The 21,410-nt window shown below is 45.6% G+C and overlaps 5 protein-coding genes across 5 annotated transcripts; 2 read left to right on the forward strand and 3 right to left on the reverse strand.

The window, feature by feature from the left end:
- Window positions 1-859: 859 nt before the first annotated feature.
- Window positions 860-2,686, forward strand: LAJ45_02854 (uncharacterized protein; the record flags this gene model as incomplete). The annotated part of the gene is made up of 4 exons (XM_046112445.1): window positions 860-1,382; window positions 1,511-1,532; window positions 1,612-2,135; window positions 2,199-2,686. The coding sequence occupies 4 exons, from the start codon at window positions 860-862 to the stop codon at window positions 2,684-2,686; spliced, it is 1,557 nt and encodes a 518-aa protein (XP_045974571.1).
- Window positions 2,687-9,522: 6,836 nt separating this feature from the next.
- On the reverse strand, window positions 9,523-10,411 carry LAJ45_02855 (uncharacterized protein; the record flags this gene model as incomplete). The annotated part of the gene is made up of 4 exons (XM_046112446.1): window positions 9,523-9,632; window positions 9,686-9,770; window positions 9,831-9,956; window positions 10,019-10,411. 4 exons carry the CDS (start codon window positions 10,409-10,411, stop codon window positions 9,523-9,525), a joined length of 714 nt encoding a protein of 237 aa, XP_045974572.1.
- Window positions 10,412-16,023: 5,612 nt separating this feature from the next.
- LAJ45_02856 (uncharacterized protein) lies at window positions 16,024-16,500 on the forward strand (the record flags this gene model as incomplete). Its single annotated transcript, XM_046112447.1, has 1 exon — window positions 16,024-16,500. One exon carries the CDS (start codon window positions 16,024-16,026, stop codon window positions 16,498-16,500), a length of 477 nt encoding a protein of 158 aa, XP_045974573.1.
- Window positions 16,501-18,733: 2,233 nt separating this feature from the next.
- On the reverse strand, window positions 18,734-18,976 carry LAJ45_02857 (uncharacterized protein; the record flags this gene model as incomplete). Its single annotated transcript, XM_046112448.1, has 1 exon — window positions 18,734-18,976. The coding sequence occupies one exon, from the start codon at window positions 18,974-18,976 to the stop codon at window positions 18,734-18,736; it is 243 nt and encodes an 80-aa protein (XP_045974574.1).
- A 1,082-nt stretch (window positions 18,977-20,058) lies between these two features.
- On the reverse strand, window positions 20,059-20,373 carry LAJ45_02858 (uncharacterized protein; the record flags this gene model as incomplete). The annotated part of the gene is made up of 1 exon (XM_046112449.1): window positions 20,059-20,373. The coding sequence occupies one exon, from the start codon at window positions 20,371-20,373 to the stop codon at window positions 20,059-20,061; it is 315 nt and encodes a 104-aa protein (XP_045974575.1).
- Window positions 20,374-21,410: the final 1,037 nt, after the last annotated feature.

Here is a 21,410-nt window from a genome sequence, read left to right on the forward strand (position 1 = left end):
GGGATAGGGATTGAAATTGAACGAATGGGTTGGGGGAAGAAAGAAGATTCAGAGTTTCTCCCGCAGCAGCATACTGCGCCGGTCGGTCGGGCAAGAGATGCGTTCCTGAGGCTTAATTGCATGGCTGGCTGGTTGGCTGCATGACTTCTTCCCATCCCATCCCATCCACCACATCCCATCCATCCCATCCCATCCCATCCCATCCATCCCATCCACATCCCACCCTATCCCATCCCTTCCTATCCTATCCCAACTTGTCCCATCCAGGTTGACCAGGTTGCTCAAATAAAAAAAAAATATCTCCCCGTTCCCTCCCTTACACACACATGCACACGCGCGCTCTGCATCCCCTATGCGGAGAAAAAAACTTACTTGTGCGTATTAGGTCTGTAGTTCTCTTCCGGGAGTGAATACATACACAAATAATTATAAGTTTGCTACATAAGGGGAGAAGGGGCTGTTACTGCCGATGGAAGGAGAGAAAGACTGATATGATGGATGAGGTTGGAGATGAGGATGGGTGATCAAAATTACTATTGATTGATTCCCCATGCCTAGACCTAGATAGACCTAGGACCCAGTAGGTAGGTCTTGGTCTTCAAAAAAATAAAAAAAATAAAAAGGAATAAACAAATCTCAGGGTTCATACTGAACTGACCGCCTCCACAGCCACTCCTCAGTTTACTACTACGCAGAGGTTGGTTAAGCTAGGCACGGGATCCCCACCCCCCTCCCCCAAAATCCTCAGTTCGCTTCACTTCCGGTCCAGTCCAGAAGCTATCTGCTCGTTCGCTCGTTGCTTGTTGTCGACCGCCCGCCTGTCTCTGCTGGTCCTCATACATAGCTCTTCTCTTATGCAATGGACGGTGTGCACAACCCGCATGACGACTTTGTCAACTCGCAATGGGTTGAGATTGGGATGCAGCAGCACCAGCAGCACCATAACCATCATGGACAGCAGCACCAGCACCAGCAGCAGCAGCAACAACCTGCTCCCATACATCCCCAGCAGCAACACCACCAGCATCATCAGCACCACCCTTCTCATGACTTTGGTGCCTACGGCTTCGTGGAGTCACCGGGATTCGTCCCCCAGGACCAGCAGTTCAGGCTTCAGGCACCTCCTGTCCCGATAGCTCCCAACTACTTGGGTTTGTCCCATTGGGGCCAAAATATGGTTCCCCCAGCTGCTTCGCACGCCCAGTTTATGCCGTCGCCTGCAATTGCTCCTCCCCCGGGTTCGGCGCCCTTGCCAAACAGCGTGTCGGCACATACTACTCAGTCGACTTCAAGCCCGAGGAGAACATTGACCGACGCGGATAGGCGGAGAATGTGTATCTTTCACGAAGAGCACCCGAATGTCAAGCAGACTGAGATCGGAGGTATGGGAAAAAACTCTCGCGTTTTTTTTATTTTTTTTTCCTTTTTCATGCACCCCACACACCCCTTCATACTTTTCCCCTATGTTTCGAAACGAAATATGCTGACCTTGACCCTTTCTTGGCATTAGCAATGTTTGGGGTTGAAAGAAGGTAATATCACGCGCGAAAAAAAAATTCATAATAAAACATCAGACGAAAAGCGGCTTAGCTAATCATTCCTCTTGTGCAGTACTGTTTCCAAGGTTCTTCGACAAAAAGAGAAATATCTCTTCCCTGACGATGGGAGTAGATCGCCAGTCAAACGTTCTAAAGGGAAATTCCCCGATATCGAACGAGCATTGGCAGTATGGGCGAAAAACACGCGGAAGCAAGGCGTTGCTCTAACAGATATGATGATACGGGAGAAGGCGAAATTCTTTGCGTCGAGTGTTGGGATCTCAGACAGCCAGTTCAAAGCAAATAGTGCGGGGTGGCTGGAGAAGTTCAAACACAAAAACAACCTGCATGCAAATGGCCGGGGAAGATCGGAAAGCGACGTGACAGGTGCGGGAAGAGCTGCATCAATAGGATTGCTCGGGTCGCCGAGACAGGGACACGCGAGGACGGAGTCGACACCGATGTTCAAGCAGGAGGGCGTCGGCCCTCTTGGCTCGCCGTTGATGCGGGAGTCTAAGAGTACGGATAGTAACCATACTGAGTCTCCAGAATCCTATATGGAATTCGGTGGGTTTAAGCATCAGATGCAAACACCAGGTTCGGCCAGCACTGCTACCTCCATGTCAAGTATGTTTACCGACACAGGCTCATCCTTTACAGGTCCCGCTTCACCAACCTCGCCATTCTTTTCTCCAGACGCTAGAGGGGAAAGGCTCACCAGCCCTGGATACCCCCCGCATGTTCGAATTCCAGGTGTACAACGACCAAGGTCACAAACATTTCATGGTCTTGACTCGACATATATATCACCACCACCCTCATCGGAGCCTCTCACTCCCAAGATGATAGGTCAAACCTCCCTCCAACCTTCGTCACTAGCTTCACCGCAGGATATGCCGCATGACACGCCGGCCTCATCCCACACCACGATATCAGGGCAGAGCGCGCCGCAGACGCCTATGGGTCCGCCTAGCAGAGAGGATGCCTGTAGGGCACTGGAAGTCGTCATGTCGTTCATGCGGCAGCAACCCGTGGGGTCCATGTATTCGGACGACTATGTACTTGTAGGGAAATTGCTAGGCAGAATTGGCCTGGATGGTGGGCCAATCGACGAAAACCATGCCGGGTTCCCCGGGATTGCGCCCTGAGAATGTGCCGTGTCTCGTGGGGAAGTCTTTTTCTTTTTTTTTTATTATTTGTTTTGGCTTATAAAATTTTGTTCATTTTCCTCTTCCTTCCCAGGGTATTTTTTATATTCCCTTTTTATTTTTTATTTGTCTCAAATACCACTACTCTTTTCAGATATTCTATTCAGCGCTATTGCTCCTAATTGTGTTGCGTTTCTTTTTGGCATGCGAACAACTTCAAGGGAGAGTACGCTTTTCGTTTTGAACTTGCATTACATCTTCCTTCTCTTTTATAATTGCGGGGATTCTTCTATACCCTTTTGACCACGTGTGCTACTTAATCACGTTTCTCTATGTTACTATCCTACGGATCCTATTTAAGATTAGACTGCTAGATTGTGGTCGATCACTTATTTGTCTCGTCCTCCTTCAAGCTTTGTTATTTACGGCTGGTACTACTATCACTACTACTTTTCTACTGTTTTAGCACTATTCCTTTTATTTTATGGTATTATTTCCCTTTGGCGTAAGATATAATTGCTGATGGCTGGCTTTTTGTTGGTTGGTGCTTAGCTTTGGTTACCTCTATCTTTGTTCACTGATTGGGAATCGCATGGTTTGAATTTCGTTTCGTTCGTTCTGTATATATTTAGATACCCTTCCTCATCATCTCCACCTCACGTTTCTTCCCTCGAGAGTATGCGTGTGTTTGGCTGCAGTACTTTTACTCTTTCTTTAATTTCCTAACCCGCCAGCCCGCTCTGCTAGCTTACATCTTGGCCCGTCGATGCTACTTATCGAACGTTTCATTTACTATTTTTTATTACCTTAAGCTCCCCCCACCCCCCCCCCCCCCGCGCTCTTATTAGTTTTCTCTACTCTACCTCTACTCTACTTTTTGTACTGTGATCGATTACTTGTTGTTGTTACTACTATTGTCGTCATCGCCTTCGAATTCGTCTTCTTCGTTGTTGTTAACTTGCCGTTTTCTGTACGTTGTTGGGATGGGATGGGTTAATTGGTCGTTAGTTACACTTTCGCTTTTTTTGCGGTGGTTCTTTTTTTTTGTCTTCTTTTTCTATAGGGAAGTTAGGGTCGAATATTTGCAGAATCTAATCAAGAGAGATATATATATAAAAAAAAAAGAGAGAGCAATCGTTTCGATATCAGTGTCCCTTTCTGTTCCTCATTTTTTAGTAATTACAATGTTACCCCCCCCCCCCCCCACCTCTCCCTCCCGCCTAAGGGCCGTGCAATGTGAGGGGAGAGATGGGGCGACACCAAACGGATTAGGAAATTGACACCTAGTACCAAACCTTGCCTTTCCTTTCCCTTCAACCCCGTGCGCACTGTCACATGTAGAGTAACCCATATCATGCATTCACCCGTCGGACTGCCAAAAACATCCACGGCCGGCAAGGAGCAGAGAGTGTGATCGTTTCGAGCTGAGCCCATGGGGGGAAAGAGAAAAAAATATTGCATGTGCGGGATGGGAGAAGGAACTGATGTGGCCGGCCGGTCGGACGCCGATCGGGGTCGGGGCTTTGGAGAGTGCAAGCCGGATTTGGCATGAGGAAATGAGGGTGGTCGTTGTGCGTGTCGTACGTCGGGTTGTGGGGGTGGGGGTGTTGGTCACGGTGTATCACTCGGGGAGCTTTGAATAGTTAATTTGGTTGCTTTGGGATTTGATACTTGAAAGTTTCCTTGTTCACCCCTGCCACCCCTCTGCGTATTGTACCTGCATGAACTCTCGTTGGACATTCTTGGGTAAAAAAGTTCAAAAAAAAGATTTAGACAACCTGTTGCAACCAAGGATATCTTAACTGAAGTTGTCGGTGCCATGAATCGAACATGGGTCCTCTCGGAACAGACAAACAGGGGTAAACCCATGTTACCACAACGAGAAGTACTAACCACTATACTACACCGACATGTCTAATCATGGCAACCAATACAATAATATTCAACTTTCATTATTTGTATCATGAACTATCACTCACTCCTGCAACCGAAAGGATAAAAAGACAATGATACTTCGCACAGATTTTTGTAATCGCCCACACAAAACAGTCACATCTTGGCCGATTGGAATATCTCCAGGAAAAATAGCCTTCATGCACTCGCCCCTCGGTTGACTAAAAGTTTAATACCCAAGGTTTTGAGACAGGCAAATAAAATGAGACCGTCAAATTCCAGTCCTGGGATCAGATGTTATAGATGATGCGATGTCCGATGCCCTGAGGTCACAAGTTTTGCCATGCGAATACAGCTACTTGCGTTTTTCGTGCGGCCCATTATTTTGAGCAGGATAGCATCTCGTAGGCGACCTGGGGCCTGTCTGATCCGAAGATCATTTGTACTCGATGCATGACGAATTAAGCTTTTCCCAGTTAGCATCTAAGAATTCCAAGACTTTAAGCCTTCTTTCCCTTCTTCTCCTCCCCCTCCTCCCCCTCCTCCCCCTCGTATCTCCGTCTAATTCTCTTCATCTCCTCCCCCTCCCCCTCCCCCTCCCCCTTCCTCTCTCTCTCTCTCTTTCCACTTCCTTTTTTCCATTCTCCCCTCCTCCCTTCCCTCTTTCTCTCATCTCTTATCCGCTTATCCTGCTTCTCATCATGTTTGTTGATGCTTCAACCCGTCTCATCATCACCCCAACCAGCATCTCGCTGCCCACTGGTTGAAGCACCAGTCTGCAGCATGAACACCGAGCAAAACATCGGCCCCCGTCAAGGTGTTATATCTCCATAGGCTTTTTGATTTAAATCGTTTGGGTTTCTAACAGATAGTATGACAGACCACTACTTATTATTATTCCAGAGGGGCTTCATATGGAAAGAAAGTTCGATCGAGGTATTATCCACCACCCATTGAATATCTCATTTTTCTAACTATGTATTAAGTTGCCGGCAAGGCTGGGCAGTGGGACAACACTCGAGAGCAATCTCGTTATTGGATACTACTGCCTTGCTGGCCCCTTGCAGCTGAGGTTATTGTCCAGGATACGTTATTCCTGTAGGGCAGTTGTACTGGGCCCATGGGCTTGCTGCTGCTATATAAGAGCAGCAGCCCACAAGGTTGTATGGAACATAACGTTCCCTACCCTTCCCCGACATCTCGGGGCTTGTCGGATGCCCTCGCCAGAAGTGGCATATGCTGTATATGCCAAAATCCCCGAAAACCGGTTCTTCCGCCTTGGGGGGTCTCTTGCATACAGTACCAAGCAGGAAATTGAAAATCTCAAGTATTCTGCCTTGGGTCTCCAGGAAATCCAATGACCACTGCATTCGTCCGTCCTGGGATCTCAAATAAGTCGGAAATTTAATCGACTTACAGCAAAACACGGAGGCCGACCTTCTACCGTGCTTGCTTCTAGCAGAAGATATTGTCGACAAGTAATTTTGGAGCTTCCAAAATAGTGAGAGAGCATTTCCCTCTTTATTCTAGTTCTGACCTGTACTAATGGGTGTGGTGAAGATTGATGTCCTTGTTGACGTCACATACGCCCACATCATGTATGTGGAGCGTAAATAATTGCTTTGATGTATTTTGCGTGCAATGAGGGTAAGAATATTCTCTTATGTATCCTGACTTGTACTAATAGGTGTTACGTAGAAAAATAGGATGGACTCTAACATCGAAAGACTGTTATGTGTCTCTGGGGGGCCAAAACGATAAGGACAACAAGGTAAGAAGGTCTTCTCTGTTATACGTATTTTGATTTGTGCTAATAGTCGAGCCGTGAATAGCTTACCGCTTGTGCACCGTGACTGGCACCCCACACGCAACCTCTTGTAGGGCGATTATACTGTGGGCTATAAGCCATTTAGTCTTAATTTTCAAGCCGCCGGCCAGAAATTTAATGCGCTTATAGTATGTAGCCTTCCTTGCTTAAAAGAAAAAGTCCTAATCATTATTAGAGAATACAACTTCTTTACACTACGTTCTTCCTGGAACTAGAATCAAGGCCGCAATACAAATTCTTAGAGTATCTGCTGGGTTTGTTCCGCAATACAAATTCTTAGAGTTATCTGCTGGGCTTGTTGGGCCAAAAAAGGAAAGCGGGCACAATTTTTTGTTAGAGATAGAATCGTAATAATAAACCATAAAACAGCTGCGATACCTTGCTTTCTATAATATCATTGTGACCGAACGTCAATCCTTTTTACGCCAAGTTAATCAATGCCTTCTAATAGTATAATGGTGGGTTTTTGGCTGCGCGAGCGTGGTAAAGTATTCTGTGCTGGTAACTCGTGCGATTGTAGCTCTTTCTTCCGATTGGCTAGCTAGGCTGTCATCGTCCTTCTAGGTAATTGTGCGACTAGTTAGTGGTGCCAAAATGAACCCATAGAATACCTCAAGGTCAATAAATATATTTGAAAATAGATACATACTCCGAAAACCTTTTTCGAACGCCGGCAAGAAACCTCCTACGATACCAGCTAGATTCCATCATGCAAGGAGCTCGGGCATCATCGCCATCCGCGATCATGACGTCCCGAAAATCACCACTTGACGTAGGGTACATCTCCCGCCGCACCGCCTCCCATAATTAGTCCAAAACCCTGCTCTTGACCCCGGCCCCGAAGAAAAACGTGTCCCATCAGTCCTTTCCCCTACCTACCCTACCCGCTGCCGCCAAGACCATTAGCCGAAGGTCACGCGCCGTTCTTTCGGGTCAATCGCTTTAAATTCCGCTCAGGGCGCCGATTGGGAGTCCCAGGGAACACGCACGGATAGCCCCGTTGGCGGTTTCGGGCAATAAGAAGACCCGGCAGTTTCTCGTGCAGTGCAGCGCGGCTTGAGTCGAGTTGGGAGGGTGGCAGGTGAGACATGCAGCGTTTGGGCCGTTGGGTGGCTGGCTGATATGATGGTTAGCTTTAGCGATAGAGAACGATATGATAAGTGTGGTATTAATGGGGATAGAGTCGAACAAGACAGCTCACGAACTTCTATGGCGCTCACTATCGAAGAGTATGCACATATTGACTCAAGAAGCACATAGTTTGCTGTCTTTTGGCTGGGTCGTGGAGCTACATGTATTCTTGGTTGACGGTATCCCAGGAATGTTACTCGATCTGCCTTGGGATGTGTTGCTCATCGATTACCCCGGTTTACCGTGTTTGTTGTGGTTCCTGGATTAGCTCGCTCATGGAATGTCACTCGTGCCAAGCCCCAAGAGTGAAGATCGATCCTGAAAAGCACAGAACTGGTTTTTTTGTTTTGTTTTTTGTTTAATTCATTAATTGCATGCAAGCACAGAACTGGTGGGGTAAGTAAGAGCCGGGGTCAGAGTCATTATTCTCTTGTATGACTATGTGCTTGTACTTACGGGGCTTCAATTGCTATTAGATAACGCGTCGAGTGGACGAGCTGGCTACGTGACATATATTACTAGCTAAGAAGATCCACCAGGGTCATGATATATCGATAACATTCGGCTAGCTTCGTAAATACTATTAATTCCAGCTCCTAGAGATACCGACCGCAAGATTTGTTCAAAGTTGTTTCCGAAATACTTTTCCCGATAAGAAATCTACGTACAATAGGTGATCTACATACTGGTATGACGCACATTTGTTATTTTGTGTAGGAGTAAATAGTACGGCCATATATGCATACTTGTAATCACAGTGATTCCGACCACGTGCACATTCCCCAGATACCGTAGGCCTGGTACGGTACGTCTTTCAATCCTATAACCCCAACAAATCCCCTGTATGGCCAAATCGACAATTGTCCAGCTTAGAGCGGATAACGAGTGACAGGTGGTGATCAAATTTAACGCAACGCATCTAGACAAGGCTATGTCATGTAGCTAGATATACACATGACCGGCGAGCTTTAATAGCTGGGGATGTCAAGCCACAATGCCCCGCGCAGTAGTGGTTTCTCTGCCCAATAGAAAGCCATGGCACAACATAAATATTACCAAATACATACGACCCGGACTCTTATGAGTGGTCCATGTGTCTACATGTAGGTACTTGACGAGTTATTTCTACATACCCTTCTCATGATCATGGGTCACAAGTCTCCTAGCTCCCCAGCCTTCTCTCTCCTCGGTAACTCGATCTCTAGCATATCGAGTAACCTATGCCTAAAGTTAACTCCTCAATTCAACTACTCTAATCAGTCTCGTTGACTAGGTCGGAACGAGTAAGCTTTAGATATATCTGCAAGAAAATACAGAAGTCATAAGGTTTTAGTTGCTGCGCGTCCCAACAGATGGGACTCTATTGAGTTGTGCACAAACCAGCCATTTATGTAATTAAGGTAATACTCATTCAAGTTTCGAAAAGATTTGCGGCCGGAAAACGGATCCTGAATGAGTTGCAATCTATTGGTCAAAATGAACCATTCAGTCAAGACGGTCGTTTCCAACTTCCAACTTCGCCTTCTTCTCAACCCACCTTGGGGCCCGACGACCACGAAGGATCTGCTGACACGACAGTAGAGGACATCATAGCCAGTCAGTGCTATCAATTGCAGTAAATTAAGTTCGATATAATTTACTATATGAGGCTTAACCAGTAAAACTACAAGCCGAGTCTGGCCGACGCTATCCGTCTAAGTTCCGTGCGCCGCCCAGAAAACAAACCGACTAAAAGGAAATAAAACGAAAATAACGCCAGGAAACCAAGACTGAGAGGAGCATTATCGTGAAAATGTAAAAGAAAGAAAAGAGAAAAAAAGGAAAGGATATGTTGAGTTAGATAAAGAAAAAAGAGCCGGGTCAATCGCGATTATTCGTTTCGTGTACTCGAAACGGGAGAGAATTAAAACAGCCATAGAGAGCGGTTATGAACCCAAAGTTATCCCTTGCCGGAGGAACTGGTTCCACTGATTTTACAGGTCGATCAACAGCTCGCGCCCTTGATCTTTTCAATTTTCCCCTGAACTGAGTAGTAGTTGCTCATTTGAACTTTGTTCTTCTTTCCTGTTTTAGGGCAGAAACAGTAACAACCACCTAGATTGAGCGTTAGCAAGAAAAATTTGATTACAGTATTGGGACAGAATTACGTTTTTCAGCCCATGGAGGGGTGTAAAGGTGTAGTGATACGGCGATGTTTTCTGGGTCTGGGTTTTCAACACGATGAAGGCCAATCTGAATGAACAGTTAGTAAATAGGTATGGGTAAGGATATGTGAATGTGGAAAAAACGTACATCGTCCGAGATATAGGTAACCTCGTCAGTACCATAGACAGTAACCTTCTCGACCTTTAAAGGCTGATCTACAGCAACTTCCGAAGGAATTTCGTATAGTGTTTCTTGGAGCTTTCCCTTAAGTATCTAAATAGAATTGTTCGTTAGGACAATGCGTTTAATTGAGTCCGAAGGCTAGGTCAGTTTACCTTCATGATACAATGCGCATCTGCGTGATCATGCACAGGACTGCCCTTCCCGGGAGTCCACACAAGAATCAATAAATTGGCCTTTCCATTCCCGTGGTCAACAAAGTTTCGTGTGTAGTTCCTGCTCAAATCTTCTAGCGCGAACCCTCCCCAATGGGATTCATCGGAGGTGTATCGCTCCATGACCCTGATCAAATCTTTAACATCGACATCGGCGCTGTTGATACCGGAGGACGGGCCAAGAACCCGCTTGATATCCTCGACTAGGTTTTCGAACTCATTGAGAGGTCTATCCGTATCGAACTTTAGACACATGCATTTTTTGATGGGTTGGGTATAAGCTTCGGTGATGACAGTATCGGGAGGGGTTTGCTGAACTGCTGATGGAGCCATTGTTGAAGATAATTTTGCGGTAATAATTAATATAATGGTTATGGAGTTTTGGAATTGTTAGAGAGTAGGATGATGTGGATAGACAATCTGTAGCTATCTCTTTAAGTAAAGGTGGGTAGAGTGTGCTAAATATAATGGATGTTGAGACTCTCAACACGGTTATCTTGAACGGCGGTTATCTTCGGGCAACCTTGGTAGCTCTGTGCTGTCCAAGATGTAGTAGTTATCTTTCCCCTTTCCCAGTGCCCACGAAGATATCACAGCGCTGTGCGTTGACCTCAGAACTTGGTAATTTGTCTCGCGAAGGGTTTTTTAGGGTCGACGTAGCCGCATCGGACGGCTACGTTACCAGAACTGTTCGGGTAAAGATAGCTGGCAGGGTAGGCAGATCAATCACACGGAGGCTCTCACTTGTGGACGTGTTATCAGGTTTCTATGATAGACAAGAGTAGATACGTACAGCGCCATACATCAGTTGGAGACTGGAGGCTGGTGGTAGAATATCGCAGTACATGTAGGTACCCCGGGTGACCTCGCTGATGGGACCAGCTCTCAGCTCTTCCTTCTCCACAATTTCCAAAACGCGTTAGAGGTATAGCGGGTACACATCACAGGACCTTTTCGAGTCTTGGACCTCAACTCCTAAGCTACAACTCAGGGGAGGCGCGAGCACTTCAATTAGATGAATAGTAGATAATCTACTATTCACGCCTGCATGGCCCTGCCTTTCCTAGCAGCTGCATGACATTGCAGCGCCTATCCATCTCGTTGGTAGAGTTGCTGTACTCATTGGTAGAGTACCCTTCTCTGGATCAGACCCCACGGTTTGACTCGGCTATCATACACACTGTAAGTTCGTTATCGATTATCTATGCAATCAGGGCCCCTTGATAGAGCCATGATAGCTAACTGATAGATAAGTGAGACATGTAGTTGGAGCTCTTTCTTTCGGCAGCGGAGGCTTCATAAATGTCTGTACGGGTAAAGTTGGTTTTGACTCCGAGGCTTGGCGCATGTCATGTGATCACCGCTGTGTCTCTTGGCGCACGAGGAAGTCCATGACGTTCAACAAATCTAATGACGGGAAAAATCACGAAAGGGGCTTTTAAGTTCACGATTTGCTCCAAATGATCAAAAGCGCCGGGTGTTGGTGTTTAATGCCATCATCAGGTATTTTGCCTATCTACAGATCTGTTTCATGATTAGGGTCAGCTAACAAAATGCTATGCATGCCGGTGTAATACCAAGCTGAAAACGAATTGTTATGGTAACACCATTATGCATGTTATTATAAGAGGGATACATGCTCAAAGTGCCGTGATTCATCTACAACGACGACATGAGAGACACTGCTCTGCAATAATATGTTATGTAACTGCCATGGCGTCGCGCTTATCGAGTGAGAAGGAGTGATTTAAACTGCCACCTTAGCCCCCGTTGGCTGCCAGCTGCGTAGGTACATAAGCAAGTTTAAAGGTCGACTCACGCTGTCTAAACACATTTGACTAAAGAGCTCAAATGCGGACGGTTAAGGTGCGGCCACGGGACTACTCATAATTCTCTGTGGAATTAATTTCAGGCACATATCTAATATGTGCTATATCTACTGACAAGAGCGGGCAAGCCACTAGCAACCTCTAGAAGGGAGATGAACTTTGCCCTCTGCGGGGTTCCTAGGAAATCGAGTTAGGTTTGTCCGCTCTCGCCAGTTAATGCGGTATAAAATCATTTCTCAAGAGCTCCTAGAAAAGATCTCAAAAGGAACTGACACGTCTCTACCAGTAGGTAGATAAAATCCAATAACTAAGGTATATAATGGATAATATTTTATATTCTTACCGTCTAATACTCAAAATAGCACGTGACCTTACTAACTGCGAGTGCTAACTCATGATTGTCTTTGCTATCTTCGAATCGCTTAAATATAAAGTAGCGGCACTAAGATATGATACTAAGGCTTAATAAAGCGACCGACGAGTGACTTATACAGTTACTTGAAAGCTCCAGAACTTGCTATGGATATGGTTGGCGCACATTTTAACATAGCCAGAAAGTGCTGATAATCGCCTTACTGAGAGTAGAGGAAGAGTCAAATAGGTACATATAGAAATGTGCTTATTATATTAAGCGGTAGCAATAAAAACATAAAGCACACTATTTCAAGTATGGGAGACGAGGTACGGGATTAAACTATGGTAGTTTATTGCTTACAGCTAATTTCATAATATCTAGATAAAACACATAAAGACATCGCATAAGTTCCTCGTAACAACAGTTGGTCTTTTTTCTGGGAAATTCCAGTTGTAGCAGTGGACATTTTGAAGCGTGTGGTATTCTGAAACGAATGCCTACATTTCGGGGTGCACTAGGGTCGTCCACGAGGACGAGTCCATGTCCCCGATTACCAGCATGGACTTGCGAGTAATGGCATAAAAGAACAAGTACACGTAGTCTCGAGGGCTCGAGGGCCCACGAGGGTAATTCTTGGCAATTAGACCCTGGAATCGTCCTCGAGAACAATGGTATTGGACGCCGAGGTCAGACGAGGAAAGCGGTCCATGAAGACGAGGTGCCTCGAGGACACTCTCAAACCTCGCCTCAAGCGTCCTCATGGACTACACTGCCCGTAGGACATCGCTTCATATGGTACGGGGGTGTAGCTGGGCGTTTTTCCGCAACTGTTGCCCATTAAACAGGAAGGGGGTGTCCGATCTGTCGACAGACCTCGAATCGTGGGTGTATCCTTTTAATTCCATTCCCTAAGCTGGGTTGAACTTTGCTAGGTCGAAATGTCCCACTGTGGGTAGCATCCTAATTGAAAAGCGGGGGAAGGGGGGGGGGAGGGGGTTATATACACTGAGCAAATTTGTCTTCATGAGTCAGCTGTACTATGCTAAGTACATGTAGGTTACAAGGTGGCCTTGATCCGAGAGAACGTACTTGGTAGGGAACACACTAAAAGCAGACACTTTTAACATTCACAGATTTCCTTGCTTCGAATTCTGAATTCTTGCATGCAATTGCTGGTGGTTCAATTCCAGAATTCAATACACTTGTGGTTGCAGTCAACCCGTACGACAAAAGTCTTGATTTTCCTTTTCGTCTTGTACTAATTCTTTTCGAAAACTTACGAAGACTAAATTATCATTCCCCTGAAGGCCGTTATTTTAAGCCGAATTGTTCATATTTAAGAGGCAATTGAATCAGAATAGTCCATGAAAAGAGATTAGGTCACTTTAAACTGCTATAATATGCCTCCCATATCTTGGCGCGTTGTCAAAATTTAAAGAAGGTTGAAATATTTCGCATTCTATGGATTTTTTTTTTTTTTACCAGTAACTACCGTGTAAGCTAAAAAAGAAAAAAAAGGGCACGAAAAAGATTTATGGTGGGGTCATGCAAATCAACCTTATACCATCAACCACGAAAAAACTTCATGCCCCACGTTTACTATCGATACCCAACAACATATATATAACGAAATTAATTGATAAAGATCCAGAGACGTAGAAATAATAAAGCTACTGATAAATTCATATTAATTTTTCAAATTGTAGGATCAATGTACCTATAATGGCCGGTCTCAAAATCCAGGGTCAGGTATTGTGATATTATCGGCCTCAGCCTTCCCACTCGTACTCAGAGCTGCCTCGCATCACACCGTTCTTGAGGGGAAAAACAGTGGTTAGGGTTGAGTGGCTGGTAGCGCCTGGCCTCAACTACGAGCTACAGCGAAAGCTTGCTATAACGGTACTTTCTATAAGAGTAATCTCTCTATAACGGTAGCACTTCTCGGTCCTTTTTGCCTGGCTTTCAGCACCAGCACCTCCTATATAAGGGTAATCTCTCTATAACGGTACCAAATTCCGGTCCCGAGCGTACCGTTATAGCAAGCTTTCGCTGTAGCCTATAATGATGTAGAAAAATTATTCATCTGCCCTAATACATCTGCCCTAATATAGCCGTTTGTGCCAAGACCATGTGAGCAGTTGGAAATCTGGCTATAAAAGCACGGTTTTCCCCCATACCCTCTTCCTTTTTCCTTGTGGGGCCGGGTCTAGTTTCTATGGCTGAGACGGATACTCGTTTCGATCTTCGGACGAGATCCAAGGTAGGCTACATCTGCCTGAAACCACCCTCTCATTCCACTATCCCACCCTCCACATGCTTATGGGTCTAGATCTATGGCTGAGACGGAGACTCGTTTCGATTTTCGGGCGAGCTCCAAGGTAGGACACATCTGCTCAGCGTGTGGAGACGGAGAACTGGGTGGGGGAATTCGCTCTTGGTTGTATAGCGAGGAGTTGATTCCCTCTAATATTTGGGGTTTTGGTTTTAATTGGTTCTCTGGGGCTTTGAGTGCTTTGGCTTTTGGGTCTTTTGGGTCTTTTGGGTCTTTTGGGTCTTTTGGGTCTTTTGGGTCTTTTGGGTCTTTTGGCTTTTTTGGGTTTGGCTTTTTTTTGGCTTTTGGCTTGGGCTTTGGGTTTAATCGTGGGCTTCTTTTCTCGTGGGAACTTGGATGTGGCCTTCATCGTTTGGCTCTTAAATTTCCTTTTGTCTTGATTTATGTACTTAGAACTCTTGTAAATTTAAAATTATATCATCTCTATAACCTAGAGTTCTAGTCCTACAAATTTCGTGGGCATAAATCGAGGGCTATATTTTGGTTTACAGCCTCTACTATCTCCCTTACTTTCTTCTTAAGTGATATGACGAAAAATTTAGATAGCAGAATTTTTTTAATCTGCAATCCAGAAAATGCCAAGATTGATAAATTTTTTCTGGCCCACCAAGGTACATAGAATGGATGAACGATTTTTCGTCTGTTTTTGCGCCAAGTTCAATATTTAGCCATGGTCTAGTTCGAGCTAGACAAGTAATCATTTTGGGTGCATTCACAACGTCGGGGTGTATTAATTATTCAGGCACATGACCTGGCCTACCTACAAGTAACGCCTGGTTCGAGACAGGTATTATAGCACTGATTGGGCATTACCAAAATATGCACGGCGATGTCTTAGGACAGAAATTATTGACCCAGAGGTTTATTTCGAGTAAATCTAGTACTATCAACGCAGAATCTGTTTCTATAGGGTAAAGGACCCGAAGACATGCGCAACAAAGTGTTCTGCGTTTCCTTCATGAAGTATCACTCGATGTACGCTCACTTTAGATGAATGCGACTTACCTTATTTTGGGGGAGGAATTGACCTGCAAAATGCACAAATTTGAGAAACTAAAAATGTCAAGGCTGTGTACACGTATCTGCTGCAGCTGTAAAAACAGATATTCGTAGTGGAAATTTCTTGACTTCCCTTTTTTAAGGTGGAAAACGAGGGTAGGAGTCTAGAGCCAAGATAGTTTTCACTTTCAACTACTAAAGAAGCTAGCTCCAGGCAAAAAAAGGTTTTTTCGACTGTTATCATAGAAAGGGGAGTTTTGAAATTTTTTTCAATAAACTCACTATTTAAATCAAGCGTTTCCCCGTGTTTATTCCCGTTTACCCATCGCTTCCAAAATTTATCGCCCGACACAGCATCTCGATAAATTCCAATCCCTCCTACAAACTCCCAAAGCCTTCAATCTCCCTCCAATCTTTCTCTTCAAACATCATGTTCGGATTCGTCAAAATCGTTGCCATTGGCCTCGCCATTGTCGGTCTCGCAGCTGGCACTCCCATTGCTGAGAACATCGAAAACTCCGTTGGCAACTTCAACTCCACCATCCTCGAGAAGCGCATGGAGTATCTCAAATGCGAAACCACCGATGGGTCCCCCTTCACAGATGATGTTGAAGAAGCCGCCGCTACTATCGATCGTAGACCCTTCTGCTGCCAGGACTCTGCCAGCAACTGCAATGACCTCATCACCAAGGAGAGGAGTGCTGCCGTCTCCATCTGCGCCTCTGCCCAGCTCCCGAACACCTGCCCCCCCTGTGACGACGTTGCAGCTTACATCCGCAAGATCGCCTCTGCCTGTGCCTGGATGGACCCTGTCTTCAGCCGCAAACGCTCTGGAGGCTGGATCCAGAACGTCGGCAAACGCCCCGAATACCGCATCGTTGTCTGGCACAGTCGCCCCGGCAGCTAGATGGCATCTTCGGCTTTCGATTCTGGCTTTCTTGGATGTTATGGGATCCATGGGGGCAATCTTCAATTCGTCTCCCCTATTTCCTACTTCTTTCATTTCGTCAGCAACTTCTGTAATCTAACTTTCAATCAAAACTTTTGAAAGTTACTAAATTGTCTTCTTTTTCTTCTTCTTTTGTGACTCAAGCCAATTAGTGATTGTGACATTGAACCATTGTAACCGAAAAAGAAAAAATAAAAAAGTGATAGAAGGTGATAATCGAGTGAACCATTAGCAATATTACCCCGCGCTCTGTTGTTCACTTTGTTCTTCTTGACCCCACTACACCATAAAGACTCTGTCCCGGATCCCCTGTGCACGAGTAGAGTTTAGATATAAAGCTGCCACTCCTTATGTAGTATCCCCCCAACGTACCAACCAACTACATGCTCTACCATCTCCAAAGTGCGAGATAGACTCTAATCATTAACACGCCCTCTTCGTGGCTAAACCTCTCTTTGTATCTAGGCACCGGCCCACAAATGTTTTCTGCGCCTATGGTTAGAACTACGATAGACATCGACGCTTAACATAAATCTTCAGCGCTAGTCATAGTTATACCAATCTCCCACAAGCTCGGGTCTCTTCCGCAGGATGTTTTCGAGCCTTGTGGCAGGCGGCACCACAGGCGAAACCCCAGGCGAAACCCCGAGGCCCGCGCAATAAACCCTAACCCTATCGAGTGATCGTCTATGATTTAAGTAGAGCGAATTTTCTACTCTCTCGTTTTTTTTGTCTCGTATATAGTTATAGTTCTTAATTGAAGTAGAACTCGTCTGATAAAGAAACGCTGATTGGTATCTGTTTTAAACCTTGCGGTCACAATTCGTCAGAGTTATTATTGTCTGTGTCTCTAGCCTTGAGGTATTCGGGGATGCGCCAGCTCGAGACATATAAAGCAAGGGCATACAATGGCCACGATAAGCCTCGCCTCGTACCTCTTCAATAGACGAAAACAGTATGTGCTTCGTGGGCTATGATACCCTCGAAATAAGTCTTGTTATAGAAGACTGCCCACCTAGCAATTAATGCCTACGCTGCAACTCAAAATTTCAGCAACAGCCGTGAGATTTGGAATAGCTTTAAGTATTAGGAAGTTTTACTAATATCTTATTTGTGGTTTTCGGTAAATAAATCTTCATTTAAACATGAAACCAGGGTCTATTAACTCCTTGAGAGTCGCCTATAATCTTCACACGGACTTCTGAGTCTCGTCCTGGGGTCACTGAGTCGATTATGGATGCGGCTTAGCACACGAGTGCGACGGTTAGTCGCGGTGGCTACACCAGTAAGAACATAAAGTGGAGGGTTAAGGAGATCAAGTATGACATCAGGATATTTATGACCACCATGAGACCTGTGGAAAACGAGGAAAGCCTTTATCAGCAGGTATTCAAGAATTGGTTAAATGGGGTAATAGAGTTGACGCACACAAAATACCATGGTAGTTATAATCATTTGCAAGTCATCAATGAGATCAAGATAGATACTGAAGCTAGAAATCGGGCCATGGGAGTGTTAGAGTTCGCCAAGTGGGTTGATGCTGGTTCTCAGTAGCTAGTGTTAGCTGTTTACCGGCTTGCTTGGGAGACTCTAGGCGTTGATTAAGTGTGAGCTCTGATTTGGGTCACAGGTTGATCCCGTGGTGGAATCTCGCGTTGAGGGTCTGGTTTCTAAGATCCAACCGGAAAGTACGGTGTAGTATTTGGGGGTCCGTCGTGACATGAGGGGGATAGTGATATATGCCACATAGTGCCGAATTAGATTTGACCACATTTATGCTTCGCTGGCTAGTAGTTACGTTTAATGTCAGGGTGAAATGTACGAGTTTCAGTCTCATGCTTTAGTAGGACTCATGCTTATGTGTACTCTTGCGTATTAAGATTTCTACAAAGTACTTAAATGTTTAGACGTTGAATTTATGTTCTCTGATTTGCTTTCCTCCATTCAGATCCACAGTTACCGCAGCTACGCAGCGCAGTCCACCATAAATTGTCATCCAAGCCATATGAAACTTCCCGCACCAATTAATCGCCAAACCCACCAAGCCCCAACCATCCGTTTTCGAAAAGGTAGAGAGAGATCTAGAACAAGCAACATAACTAGAATTAGTCTATTTCTTTCACTAGCTATCACTCAACGTATACGTACCAACTTCATATTTCCACGTAAAACAAAAAAAGATGTTTCTAGATCAATCTTTGTTGCTCTCGGTCCTCCGCTCCTTGATCTCCTCCAACTTGCCCTTGATCTTGATAGACAACTTCTTGATAGGTCCCACGCTTTTCGCAAGGCACGATGTACAGTGGCTGCTGGGGTCTTTCATGTTGGGTGAATCAATGTACTCATGGGGTTCGACCTCGCAGCTCTTGTGGGTGGACTTGCGGATGCGCTCTGTGTGCCCGCAGCCGTAGGTGATGGTCATGTAGATGCACATTGTGAGATTGTGGATGGATGAGTGTGTGTAGATGTGTTTAGATGAGGTTTGGAGGGTTTTATAGAGACGAGTGGGGGCTCAATTGTGGCTCGAGGTTGGGCAATTAAGGTTCTGGGTATGTCTTGGTAGTGGCTAAATGGTGCGTAAGGTGGGTTTTTTTTGGCCTTGAAACTCGTATGTTACTTAACTAACCATCAAAACAACTACATGCACATCTTGGGGAATGTTTCTGTGGTTTCATTTTTGTGAGTGCACATTCTACAGATGACCAGCCTTACGAAGAAACCCGATAACGAGCACCGAATGAAAACGAAGTACCAGATCCCGGGATAAATAAGATATAGGACGAATTATTGGGAGCTTCTCGACCCTGCTCAATTATGCTCGCTCACTGTGTACAGAATCTTATAACCAACCCCACGCAGATATCGATACAAAGTCCTTACCGCGGGCGCAGGAATGGTTCTATTAGCTGCAAGCTACCTACAACCAAGCCCCCGGGGTCCCTTTCCTGTTCAAACTAGGGGCTCAAGTAGCTTTTGGCCGCCGTGTTGAAGCGGAAAGCAAGCTGAGCTAATATACGGGGTTGGGATGCTGTGGTATATTGTCGTTGGTTTCTCCCCAAAGCGGGAATGTTGTTACTGGATTAACTAGAGCTTACGATACCGTTGTGGATATGAACCGTAACACATCTCAAGGTAGCTATAAAACCCTTTCCTCAGCTATTCTGCCTTAGTAAACTGAAGCACACAAGACATTAAAACAATCATAAGCACGATTCAGGTACAGCAAAATTGTGATATTGTATTTAGTTATTTAGACGTTGAATACACCCCCCCCCCCCCGTTTTTTTGCATCAGATACACAGCTCATTAACATTCAGTCATATTACCAGCCAATTCCTAATAGCAGTCAGCTCTGAATCCCGCCGACACAATTGTAACCGACGAACCAGGAACACCCAACGCATCTTCACAGCCCATCACTCGAAGACATCCACCCTAGCGCGCAACCTTCCTCCAAAGACTCAGCCGCCGATCTCATTATTGCGCAACACCTACCATCTACCCGCCCACCGACGCTCACATCTCTCCATCATGTGCGTTCTGGACTTGGCTCTCCCCCTCCTTAAGCGTGAGAAGCCTTTCCTCCTCCTTGACACTAGTGACAGGCCTTCTTTCCTCCTTCTTCTTGGCCATGATCGGCGCCTGCATCCTGCCCAGGCTCGACTTCCAGCAGGAAGGCTTTGCGGTAGCGCAAGTGGCACAATGGCCGGGGTCGCGTAGATGGGCGGAGTCAACGTACTCGTGGTGGTGGATCTCGCAGGTGCTGTGGGTGGACTTGCGGATGCGCTGGGTGTGGGCGCAGGCGTAGGTGATTGTGAGCCAGGTGCACATTGTGGGTGTTTGGGGGTAGATGAGGGTGTTTGTGGGGGTTATTGGAGGGGTTTTTGGAAAGGGGGGGGGGGGGGAGGACGAGGTAGATGGAAGGATGTCTATGGATGTCAAACGGTTATGACTGTGTGAAGATGGATGGAGGCCGGTGGATGGGGGGGTGATAAAAACGAACGAGCCCGATGGCGAGGTTCTAGCTTGCTTTCTATTGATTGGAGTATGAAGTACGTTAAAACAGAACCTTAGGCCGACGCTGGATTATTTAATTTTTAAGTAATGCCAAGCTAGCAAGAGCTTATATAAAATCCGCCGTCGTAAGATCTACGTATGTCCTTATCTCTCTGCTTAACTAATTTGAAAATAAGCAGTATTTGACTTTTTTCCCGCCTATATATGGCATAGCACTAAGTAGAGTAGCGAAAAGCTTATTTGCTATAAGGGTATATACGCTCCGGATCATAAATCTCTACCTTTATAGCTAGGCCGGAGATTACTAGACCCCCTTTTAGACTTATTTGTATTCATTCCTTTTACTAGTATGGTCCACGAGGACTCGGCTTGAGCCAATAGCTCAAGCCTCACAAGTCAAGAGAGTCACAAGCCCAAGCTGGCTCAAGTCCATTTGAAATGCGGCTTGAGACGTTGCTGTACCAACCCACACACCCATACACCCACGCTAACATCTCACAAATTCTTACCCATCCTTACCAATTCTTGCTCGTCCTGATACGAAAAACTAGGGGGAAACGGCTGAGCTAGAGCCTAGAGGGGATGATATATCAGAGAGTGGGGGTGTCAGTTCTCTAAGAAGAGGGGAGTGGGAACAGTTGTATGAATACATGTAGTCAAAAATAAATTACGGCAAATCCTCTTTCAGCTCGAGACAAGCTTTTCACCGGCCGGACAAGCTTTTCCTTTCAACCCTCAAGGCGGCTCGAGACATGTCTAAGGCTCGTGGACTACACTGAAGAGCTTCTTACTACACTGGTCATAAGGGCGGTATTCTCTTTTTTTTTTTTTTTTACCCTCTTTTTCTTAGC

Source organism: Morchella importuna (genome assembly GCF_003444635.1).
Source record: "Morchella importuna strain M04M26 chromosome Unknown Morimp01GS005, whole genome shotgun sequence".
Lineage (NCBI taxonomy): Eukaryota > Fungi > Ascomycota > Pezizomycetes > Pezizales > Morchellaceae > Morchella > Morchella importuna.